The 12,208-nt window shown below is 36.6% G+C and overlaps 1 protein-coding gene across 21 annotated transcripts in view; it reads right to left on the reverse strand.

The window, feature by feature from the left end:
• Nucleotides 1-12,208, reverse strand: part of SOX5 (SRY-box transcription factor 5) — a 1,038,078-nt gene that overhangs the window by 22,075 nt on the left and 1,003,795 nt on the right. For all 21 annotated transcript variants that reach the window (XM_054445328.2, XM_054445330.2, XM_054445334.2 and 18 more), the window contains one exon: nt 11,332-11,477. In XM_054445328.2, the coding sequence (XP_054301303.1) occupies nt 11,332-11,477 (146 nt within the window). The remainder of the gene's footprint in view (nt 1-11,331; nt 11,478-12,208) is intronic.

Below are 12,208 nucleotides of genomic sequence, written 5' to 3' on the forward strand. Positions count from 1 at the left end.
TGTATAATTCTGATTCAACTTCTTAGCAGGTTAGTTTCATCAGGCAAACTGATCAAGTGAAATGTATTAACAGATCAAGTTTTCTTAAGAAGTACTACAAAGTCAAAGATGGTTCAGAAACATACAGTGTAGAAATTTGAGAGTTTTGGTCCAGGTGAATAACTTTTCAAGATATTAAAATGATAATACTGATGAATCCTTATTAATGATTTTCAAAGAAGTGATTTTAAAATGGGAGGAATATTTCAAAACTGATGACAAATATCTATTTTGATTTTTATGAAGAAAGAGAGAAATTTGAGGAAATATGACTTCAGCCCTTAATGTATACTCCAGAAAAGATGGGGCTACCTATAAAGATTAGTTCAGAGCACTTGGTAGAGGTTGTGGTAATGACAGGAAGCTGGTATGGATTCACTAAAATAATGTTATAATGGCCTCATTTTCTTTTTTAATAGGTGTTGGAATGCAGACCAGGGAAACTCAATGATAATAATTGCTTGGTCTTAACTCAGTTTAACTCAGTTTTTGAGCATCCTCCTATCTATTAAACCTTGTTGTTATAATGAAGAAATTACACAGGATCCTGAAAAAAAAGGTTTGAGTAGAGTAGGAAGAAAAAATCAACAATCATTGTCTTTAAATAAAATATCTTAAGAACCTCCACGTTTAAAAAGAATAAACAGCTGTTATTTGTGAAATAGAGATAGAGTTTGGCCATATGTAGTCAGGAGATAGAACACTGATCAAAGATTGTAAGTTATCAGGTGAAAGATAATGAACCAGTGAAGGAAGAGTGATCTAATAGAGATGCCTATCCATTGAATGGGCTGTCTCAGGATGGAAGAAATTTCCACCTTCCTAGAGATTTTCGAGTGGTGGACATACGACTATCTGCCTAGCATATTACAGATACTGAAGAGGCAATTCAAGGTTGAATGATAGGCCCTTTTCATTTTCTTTCAAACCTTCAATTCTATGATTTTATGTCCTACTTGACTGAACTCAGTATAACAAAACTATTTTGACACATATCTCACAGAAAACAGGCTTTGATTCTTTTTAAACATGGAGATGTGCAAGCTATTTAAAGACAACTATTGCTGATATTTTCTTTCCACTCCACTGAAGTCTCTTTTTCAGGTTCTTGTGTAATTTGTCATATTTTTATACTTTCTCTATTCATAGAAGATAATTTTCTCAAAAGTCATTAATAAGTTTCAACACTTAAAGCTATGGTTTTGTAATCAATAATTCCATAATTCTTTTCTTAAATTCAGGGAAGACATGTCAAATTATGAAAAAAACAAAAATCTGATTGCTTTTCAGACATATTTTGTGAAGAGACTGTCCAGCAGTAATTACACTTACAAATTCAGGTGCTTTGTTAAAGACACACTTACATGTCCCCATTCAACATTACGAATTTAGTCCTTAAAATAGAAAACCACTGCCACAGGGAGGAAAAAATCCCTATGGCCCGGATGTGTAATGTACAGAAAAGCTACTCAAAATAATGTATAGAAAACAAATAATTCACCAAGAACTTTACACAGGAATACTACCACAGTAAAATATGGGCCCTTGCTTCTTTGTTATCATGGTGCTTATGGTGTGTACATGTGGAAGAAGGGAGACAGGAGGGGAAAAAAACAAAACCTGGGATTGTAAATGTCTTTATATATGGTCAGGCTTCAGCCAATATCTAAAGAAAAGGTTGTGTTTCTTCCAAACCGTGGCAGACAGACATGTTATACATACTGAGTCAAATCAGAAGGGTTAATGTGAGAAAATCAGGAGACCAACTAAGAAAAATAATACAATTTGCAACCTACACAGGATGTCCAGTTGGTGGGAGGGCTACACAAATGTAAACACAAAAGTGGAATGTTGTCTGATGATAATTATTCTATAAACAATGGGTAACTCAGTTACTGAGCTACAGAAACATATAGGATTACTTTCTTCAAATTTTCCTTTTCATGGAATAAAAGCTATAAAACTGTCAGGATTCTTACAAATGTAGCCCCAGTAGCCAGTAGTTACTTCAGTTAAATAAGTATAATCTGACCATTTTAAAGAGTCATGGCTTGGTTCAGAAATGCTGGGTCTGACAATAGAAACAGGCACATCAGGGTTATAGTTCTCTTTTCAACTATCCATGGTAGTTTTAAATAGAGAGAAAAATATATATTAGAATAGATATTTTAAACCTCCTTTTAATGAATAGCTGAAACTTCATCACTTGTTGTATCAGAGCTGCTAGGAGAAACTAAGTAACTAGGATCGAATATATTGTTTTTGCTTTCTTGTCTCTTTCTCCAGTGATGGGGTTTGGTGCACAGTGAAGACCGGAAGAATGAAGGAAGGGGCAAAAACAGGAAAAATAAAGGATTGGAAAACAGATGTACAGATTGTGGCGATGGTGATTGCTTCAACAAAATTTTTTTGATCAAGTCTCAAAAACGTGCTGAGGACTACACATGACCAATGCTGGGGCACGAGCGAATTGAACAGGAACTGGGTTACTTTCTGGAATTCCCTCTCCATATTCCATTAGAAAAGAGACTGGGCTTTGAGCTGTAAGACTTCAATTTAAAGACTGATCTGCCACTTGAATTCCTGTATTCTTCTCAAATCTCAAGTTAAAAAATTTTTTTAAACAAAGAATACCGTTCCATTTACATTGCAGAGTGAGAACAAAATATGATGGGACAGCCATGAGAAAATGCTAAGGTACAAAATAAATATCAATAGCTGTTATACTCCTATGACATAGGCATAAGCAAGTCTTTTTTATTTGTAAAAGAGGAGAAGAGATGTGATTGGGAAGATTCAATGAGACCCTTTAAATAAATGCGACATTCCTCCTATTTTCCTAATAGTTTTAAATCCACATTGGTAAAATAGCTTGCAATAAACATAATAAAGAATCTGTCTACTAAATATAGAGGGTAACTGCAAACCCAACTTCTCCTTAATTATTTCAGTGTCTTCATTGTAAGTAAGTGTCTTGAGGACAGCTGTTTGATCTTGAGGAGAAGGAAAGAATCAAGGGGGAAAAGAAAGACCACTCTTTGATAGGCTAGGCTTTTATAAAGAGCAGTTCTAGCCCAACAACAAAAGTGAGTCTTACTTTACTTACTGAAAATTAGAAAATTCAGAAATGTGGAAATACATTTGAAAATTTACAACCCCATAACCTTGGCATAACTATTGTTGCCATTTTGTTGTATATTCTTTTAGTCTTTTATCCATGCATTATGGAAATATACTTTAAAAAATATCAACATCATTCTATACATGGTGTTTTCAAACTTATTTTTTCAGAAGTACTATTGTGAGCATATCCTCGAATCCCTAAACAAATAGACAATTTCAATCATCAGAGAGGCCTGTGGGTGTCTCTCTGAAAGCCCAATTTGGCATGCCCTATGAGTCTCATTTTATTGGACCATCCTACACTAACCCCTCTACCAGAATGATGTAAAGAACACAAGACTCTCTGTTTGAAAACATGCACAGCTTTTCTAGGCTAGAAAATTAAACCATAAAAAGTTTACTGGAAAAAAAAAACCTTTAAAAAGCTCCTTAAAAACTCACACCATAATTGCTCCCCACCAAGCGTGGGCACTTGCTAGCTGCAAGTAGTGGCACTGTGACAAATGTAGCAAAACTGAAAGCAGGCTATACTAAGAGAAAGAAAAAGTCTTCCACTGGCCATCTGTGAAAATAAGGCATGTGGCGATTAAATGCAGAGGCTGTAAATATACACAAACTCCATGAAGCAAATGGCAAAAAAGGACTAAACTTCAAGCTCAAACAAATCAAAATGTTTAATGCATAGTTACCACTGCTGGACGAAAACAGCTCTGATCTTTGCAGTCTGCAAACTCGGCATGTATTTCAATTAAATACCCCCAAAAAGAAAAGAAATAAAGAGAAAGAAATGAAAAGACACAGAAGAAAACCGTCTAGAACAAAAGGCTATAGACAGCCTATACTCAATTTCTAAAAACAAACAGCCCCTTTAACTAACTTGCATCAGCCTGTCGAGAATGTCGATTGGAATTATTGAAAGGCTGACATATAGAGTGATGGATGGTGATGACATAATACCTATTTGCCTTTTTGTCATGGTCTTTGAAAACTGGCTGCTCTGTGCTGATAATATTCACTAAGGGGTTTTCCTCTCCCCTCCTGTCCCATAAGAAGTGTTCCCTAGCTAAGATACTCAGAATTAAGAAGGTTTTATGAATGAAAAACAAAAGAAAAGAAAACCTAAGGATCAAATGCCAACTTGCACATAAAAAGCTGGTCTAGATTTTCTAATAATCGGTTGCCTAGAAAGCCATTTCCCTTTCATTTTATATAAATTTGCAGAGTAGAGAGACTCTGATAATAAGAAAGCAAATATTCAACTTCGGGTTTTGTGTATCGTTTAATTAAAGTCACCAAATAAATAATTACATGTAAATGTAGCGATTAAAAAATAATATACGCTCACTTTAAAAAGAGAAAATATTAATCACTTGTGTTATTTTAATTTGTTCTTGGGCAAATTCTAACCAGAGGATTTAAAACACTGGGAACATTTTTTAAAAACACACACACCCCTAGTAAAATCTGCTTTACCACACTGTTGCAAAGGTCTATCTTATTTTCCTCCAGAAGGATTTACCTAACATGCCTACTTCCTTTATACAATTTTTCTCTAGCTATTGAAATATCTATTTCTAATTTGACTTTTATAATTCATTTTAGCTAAAGGCAACATTTATAAAACCCATCCGTAAATCATTAATTGAAGCAATTTCCACTGACTGGAGAGGCATGAGTTCCTTCATATTCACTTTTTTAAAGCAAAACCTGTAATTCACAATTCCTCACAGGCCTTCTCCTTATCTAAGGGAAGGAGCATGTGTTAGATAATGCTGAACTACATACACTGTGTCAGTTTCCGAAGAGTTAACACTGCTGGCCCCATCCATCAGATGGCCAGCAAAGCATCAGGAAAGAATGATGGATGTAAAATTATTACAGGGCTGCCATCCGATACACTTACTGCCATTTGTAACTAATGCTGGGAATGACACACTTTTTTTCATTATTAAACATCCACATTAAGTCAACATTGGTCACTGTCATTTCATGTTTGGCACTCTGTTAAAGGGAAAGAAAAGAGTTGACAATGGCAGGAAAGAGGTGGTTGTAATGGACGAGTTTCCAAGTGCCAGACAAGTAAAACTAACCTTTGTTTACCATCAGCCTATATAGTCTGTGGTAAGGCTTCTTATGAATATGACTCAGAAAGGGTCAAAAATGAAACTACTGTTGTTATTGAGTAAATTCTTAATTAAAATATACATGTTATTTACCAAATTTCCATCTTATTTGACAGAAAATTACAATTTTCACTAAAGCTCAGCAGAAAAAGTAAGACATTTTTCCAGCTATGATTGATAATGACAGATGAATTCATAGCACGCACTATATGTTTATATTCCGGGTACACTGTAGGCAATTAATGTTCAGTGAATAAATTCTCTACCTTAAGAGATATATGCACACATACGCATGCTTATTTTTGTGAGTGACATCTGTTTTACATAAGAAAAGCAATACAGAAGTTGGTCTTAACATGTATACAGTGTATATGTGAATATACTTTTATAGATTTAACCTGTTATCAAGCAACGTCTTCTTGTGCACATGCGTGTGTGTCATCTAATTCTTTGTGAACCCCAGACAAGGTATAAGAACCCTGGACACGGGCCAGGCACATTGGCTCACGCCTGTCATCCCAGCGCTTTGGGAGGCCAAGGCAGGCGGATCATGAGGTCAGGAGATTGAGACCATCCTGGAGGCCATGGTGAAACCTTGCCTCTACTGAAAATACAAAAAATTAGCCAGGCGTGGTGGCACATGCTTGTAGTTCCAGCTACTAGTGAGGCTGAGGCAGAGGGATCGCTTGAACTCTGGAGGAGGAGCTTGCAGTGAGCCAGGATCGCGCCATTGCACTCCAGCCTGGGTGACAGAGCGAGACTCCGCCTCAAAAAAAAAAAGACCCTGGACACGTAATAGTGGAAGGGCAAAAGATAGATAGATGGTAACAATTATAAAACAAACAAAACAAACCAGTTTCATGAAGGAAATATTTGAGAGCTTTGATATCATTTTTATAATATGCCTGTGGCTGACAATCGCCTTTTCCTACCCAGTAGCCATCATCCTTCTTTTCTTCCCAGCTAACATTACCTTTGATCTGAAGATATCCCCTGATCTCAGAGAAGATAGGATTAGCTCTCTAATTTAGTGGTAAAAAATAATTCATGGTCAATTTAAAGCAGTCTCTTTTCTTTTGGCCAGTAATGGTCTTAAAGATGTTCATATAACCCAGTTCTAGCCAATGAGATGTTCGTGGAAGTCAGCTTGAGAAGAGGAATGAAATACCCCCGTATGAATGAAGACTGAAGTTAGCAAAGAGAAAATGACTTCTCCTTCCTGAATCTGCCTGCCTTCGTGAGGATGGGATAGCTGTAGGTGCAGCAACCATTTTGTGACCCAAAGGGAAAAGACAAGAGAATCACAGATTTCAACTCCGATATCATGTTGATGAACTCATGCCACCAACCTCCTACTCCTGAGCTTGACTATGTGATAAAAATGAATCACTATTTTTTTATTTTTTTGAGACGGAGTTCCGCTTTTGTCACCCAGGCTGGAGTGCAATGGCGCTCTTGGCTCACCGCAACCTCCGCCTCCCAGGTTCAAGTGATTCTCCTGCCTCAGCCTCTTGAGTAGCTGGGATTACAGGCATGCGCCACCACACCTGGCTAATTTTGTATTTTTTAGTAGAGATGGGGTTTCTCCATGTTGGTCAGGCTGGTCTCAAACTCCCGACCTCAGGTGATCCGCCTGCCTTGGCCTCCCAAAGTGCTGGGATGACAGGTGTGAGCCACCTTGCCCGGCCATGAATCACTATCTAAGCTACCATATTCAGGTTTCCTGATACATGTAGTGAAACTCATTCCTAACAGCTATGACAGTATAGGCACAGTCTTCCCAGGATAACTATATATGGAGTGAGTGACATAAACGGAAAAGCTTCTGGTCTATTTCTCATTTTGGCTGAGTGCACTGGGCCTCTATCGTGTTAACACTGTCTGGTGGGATCAGGACAACAAAAACTGAGCTTTTTATAATCTCTTATTAACATGGATACTTTCAAACACAAGCTCAAGAACCTGTAGTTGACTCTGTGAAGAAAGTTGTGCCATCTGGGTGGGAATGAAGCAAAGTGTGTTTTTTACAAAACAAAATATGAGAGGCTTCTTTCTGTTCCTTCATACCTGAGAAGCTCACTTTTTCATCCACAACACTAATCTGTTACAAAGCTGCGTGGCAAAAGATAACATTATTTGAATATACAATCAGTCTACAATTAACCAGAGGTGACAATTATAAATAATACTGTGTCCCAGAGTTTCTAAGAAACCTGACACACACAGTTCTTGAGTATGAAGAAACACTTCCAGGAAAAGTAAAAAAGTTAAAAAAAATCTCTTAGAAGTCTTCCATTAAAATGTGTTTCGGTAAAAATGACTTTCATGATGTGTTTTGGTACACATCACTGAGAAATCATCAGTTCCTATCTTCACAACTCTAATTGTTTTCACTGTCCAATTACAGCTTTTCAGAATTAAGACCTTCTAGCTGGGATAACCACGTGGCTGGCTATTTGAGATATGAAGAAAAGTTACTGGGTATAAGGCTGTGTACCCAAGAAAACAGCTCTCCACCACAAGATTTCAATCCTCTGGAGCTCAGGTCATGATATCTTTTATGTTGATGTAAAGCACCAGGCTGAACTTCTTTTCTTTTTTTCCTTTCTCCCAGTTCCTTTCCTTCTTTCTTTCTGCTTTATCTCTCTCACTCCTTACCTTACACATATCTTCTGGGTTTAGGGAGTTAGGATTATTATTATTATTATTATTATTTGAGATGGAGTCTCGCCTTGTCACCCAGGCTGGAGTGCAGTGGCGCAATCTCAGCTCACTGCAACCTCCACCTCCAGGTTCAAGCTATTCTCCTGCCTCAGCCTCCTGAGTAGCTGGGATTACAGGCGTGCACCACCACACCCGGATAACTTTTTGTATCTTTAGTAGAGACAAGGTTTCACCATGTTGGCCAAGCTGGTCTTGAGCTCCTGACCTTGTGATCCGCCCGCCTCAGCCTCCCAAAGTGCTGGGATTACAGGCGTTTGAGTCACTGTGCCTGGCCGGGAGTATTACTTTAGACAGAAAAAAATGTCCTTCTTTTGGGATTCAAGTGATATAAGATGATAGTGCAAAATGTAAGAAGAATTTATCATATATGTTTTATGTCTTTCACTAAACTCTATGGCAAAATTTCAAACCAATTACTAATCCACATATTTATTGGCCATAGATAATATTGAGTGATTATAAAACTCTAATAAAAAGATAAGTATTAGAAAAATAACACAATATGCATAGATATGTGGTTTATGTGAGAGAAAACATATCTACCTTTGTCAACTCAAGTATATAACTGATTTGACATGCTAAGCAACATGGGGTCTTTATTCAATTCCTATAGGTGGGCTCACACACATAAATATGTAATGAGTAGCAGTCAAATAATAATTTGATCCAAACTGTAAGCTCTATAAAGGCAGAGCTCATATTTTCTGGTTTAATATAATACCTCCAGTACATACCACCGTCTCTAATATATAGCATGTGCTAATGTTGAATAATTACTAATTAAAAGATGTAAGTGTGACATTACTATCTCATTTTCATGATGTACACAGACATAGATTGATCATTAATATTCTAGAAATGACACCCAAGTTATTTCAACAGGAAAAGTCAACCACAAACTAGAGTAAGACCTGCTTCAAAGAGTTTCAATAATCTCAATTTCATTTTCAGGTGTCAGGGTAACATAAGGGATGAGATAATTCAGATCCGTTGATTGAGGTTTCCTTTTACATTACAAGAGTTTGTCATACTACTACAGTAATGAAACTACTTCATTTTCATAATTTAAGTTTTTCACTTAAAAACTCCTAAATTATAAGACTATAGTTCAAGATGTAACTCAACTGCATTGAAAGTACATGATGAAGAGATTCAGGAATGATGATCTTCTTAAGAACAGAGACATCTTAACTGTCCAACAGGTTTTGGCAGGTATTATTTCAAAAATAGATTTTTAAAAAATTGTTATAACTGTACAAAAGAGAAAGGAAAATTGAAGCAGTAGCCATCAAGAGAGGCAACTCTCACTCCTGCAACCCAAGTAGGAGGTGCTAATCAGAGAAATAAGGTATGACTGGTGAGATGGAACGAGAAGTGGCAATAAGGTCCCCTAACAATGGACAAGTATGGAATAAAGTGAATGCAGATGGTTCCACTCCTGTTACTTAATCAAAAGGCTGTGCAGAGTCACTGGAGCCAGCATAAAGTCATGCGTTAGAACAACAGCTGATCTGTATTAGAGAAGATTAACTCACAGTGCCATGGTGGAAGACCTAGGATTATTTTATGTACTTCCATTGCCTTACAAGCCGTCAGCGCAATTATTGCCCACCGATGTGAATGACTGATCTGTAACCACAGCTAAACAGCACGCTGCTTAGGGGCCTAGGAGCTTCATGAAGATGAATTTCCATACCATCAAAGTACTTTTAATGGGCTCCCTGATCCAACCACAAGGCCTGCTTTGCAAGTATATAGAACTCAGGATGAAGGCTTCCTGTCCAAAAGGATTTGGTCGGTTGTCACTTGACAATTCCCAGCCAGCACTGGGGAAGAGAAGGGGGAGATAGGTAGAGTTGTCTCTGCTTTGGAGGATTAAAAAAAAAGAAAAAAAAAAAGGGTACAGACGCTTGCTGAATGCAACCAACTGCTGTATCCACAGCTGAATTCAATGCGCTTAACAAATAACGGCAATTTAGCTATGCTTGCGAGGAATAGCTTGAGTCACTTTGCATTAGCATCTGGCTGAGTGTTAAACTCATTTCTACGTGGGGAGCAGAGAAAAGGAATTTCTGTTCAAGCATCCTTTCAAGAATGTTTAAATATTTGAATATAAATTCCTTTATGCTTGCTATCATTCCTTCTTAGAACTGTCACTTTGCTTTCCCCCTTCTTTTTGGTGCTTAGCTATAAAAATGTGCCCTTCTCAGGACACCAATGTCATATGTCTTATGTTGTAACACTGCAAGGGATGTATACTGATCTATCCTTTGCTCTCTCCCCTGGACACACAGTAGAATTGAAATCATTTCTCCATCCTTAATTTTTACCATATTAGGACCAGGGAAAGAGCAGTTGTGGCAGGATCACCCATACATTTCACCTTCACTATGCAGATTGCCAGCTTCTTAGTGATTATACATTAAACTCCACATAAAACCTGGGAAACTAGAAAGCTATCCAAATTAGCAATCTGCTCATTCTGGACAATTCTGTTTGACTCATAAGCTTCCCATTATGATTAACTTTCCAGTTATTGCTAAGTAGCTGATCATTTTTTCTCTTATCTACTGGATCTATTTATCTAGAGGATTCTGTAAAGAGGACTGGGTAACATTTTAAAATTTCAGTTCAAAACATATTAAATATTCCAAAAGTACATAATTCTGAGGATTTTACAACTTATAATATTTTTCTAAATAAAATACCATGTAGGATTAGACAAAAGGGCTTGAAATGATTGTCTTTCAGACAAATTCAGAAGTTTCACTGGCCTTAGTTATAATACAAATAATGTCAAAGTTTTTAATAAGTACACTTTGTTTTATGATAAAGTAAAAATTTCCAGTTGTGAACTCATCTAACACTTGACAGTGTTTTGCACGGGAAACATATTATGACAAGCTCAGGATCCTAAATACTTAGAATATGAGCATGGATATCATCCAAGCTTATGCTGATTAAAGAAGATTCAGCATTTCAAATCCAGCTCATCCCCAAATACAAGTTAAGCATCTCTGAAAAGCAAAACTTTTAGTCAGACTCAGATATTTCAAATGCCATTTTGTTTTAATACAAGCTGGTGGCGTAAAAGGGGATATTCATTGTCAATAAGGTTTGGAGATGGATCAAGAGAATTATAACTCTTTCTATTCCCAGATGGTTTTGATTAGGATGGCGATGAGGCCTTCTATATTAATGGAGGGAGAAAAGGGCCAGAGAATCATTTTGAGGATAAGAAGATGGAAATCTATTTTTTTTTAAAAAGCATTAGGCAATTTAATTAAGTATTTCTAGAAAGTAAGTTATTTTATGAACTGACCTTTTCTGTTCGGCAGTTATTGAGACCCAGACTATTCACAACAGCCACCTTCCCATCAAGCACCTGTTGTTCCCGTCGAAGTTGCTCCTTCATTTGCCGAGCTTCTTGGATTGCCTTGGTGACAGCATCATGGTCATTTAAGTAACCTGAACATGAGACAGATCAAAGGATATCTTTTGTATAAAAGCATGTCTAGGCTAGCGTTTAACCATAAATATGACTTTTCTTGGTAATAGCTAGTGTCTGGCCTATAAGGATTTCTCCATGGAATTTATCTAAAACGAATGAATGAATAATTGACAATGACTGATCCATATAGTCATACATAAACATATTTCCAATATGTTCAAATATCTGTAATAAAAATATAATACCTAAGTGAAATATGGTTGTTTCCAACTATTTTGAAAGAAGTTGAAAATCTAACTTTTAAGTAAATGCTTTAGTTATTATTCAAATATTATTTTGTAGTGCAAATATAAAACCCATTTTTAATTTTTTTTCCTGCAAGGAACATTTGAATTTTAGCACAAGATTTAGGTATTCATAATTATGACTATGATTGTTGAGTCTCTCCTAGTATTAGAAAGGCCACTTAAGAGGGTCTGTATAGCACTATTAGGTTTGTTATATACAGAAGAAATAAATCATTATTAACTGACGAAAGAGTATTTTCTTCCTAAAAATCCAATTAGGGTGAAATAAACCACAGGTGGCAGTGGTTTGCTATTGATGCAAACTTGTAATAGGCTAAGTTTCAAGCACAGAATGTAACCAAGCACCTGTAATTGTTTGATAAGAAATTGTGGCTACTCTTAACTATAGTCACACTTAATTCACACTCTTAATAAGATGGCCAAATGATCAGCTTATGTAT

The sequence above is a fragment of the Pongo pygmaeus genome, chromosome 10 (assembly GCF_028885625.2).
Source record: "Pongo pygmaeus isolate AG05252 chromosome 10, NHGRI_mPonPyg2-v2.0_pri, whole genome shotgun sequence".
NCBI classification, from domain to species: domain Eukaryota; kingdom Metazoa; phylum Chordata; class Mammalia; order Primates; family Hominidae; genus Pongo; species Pongo pygmaeus.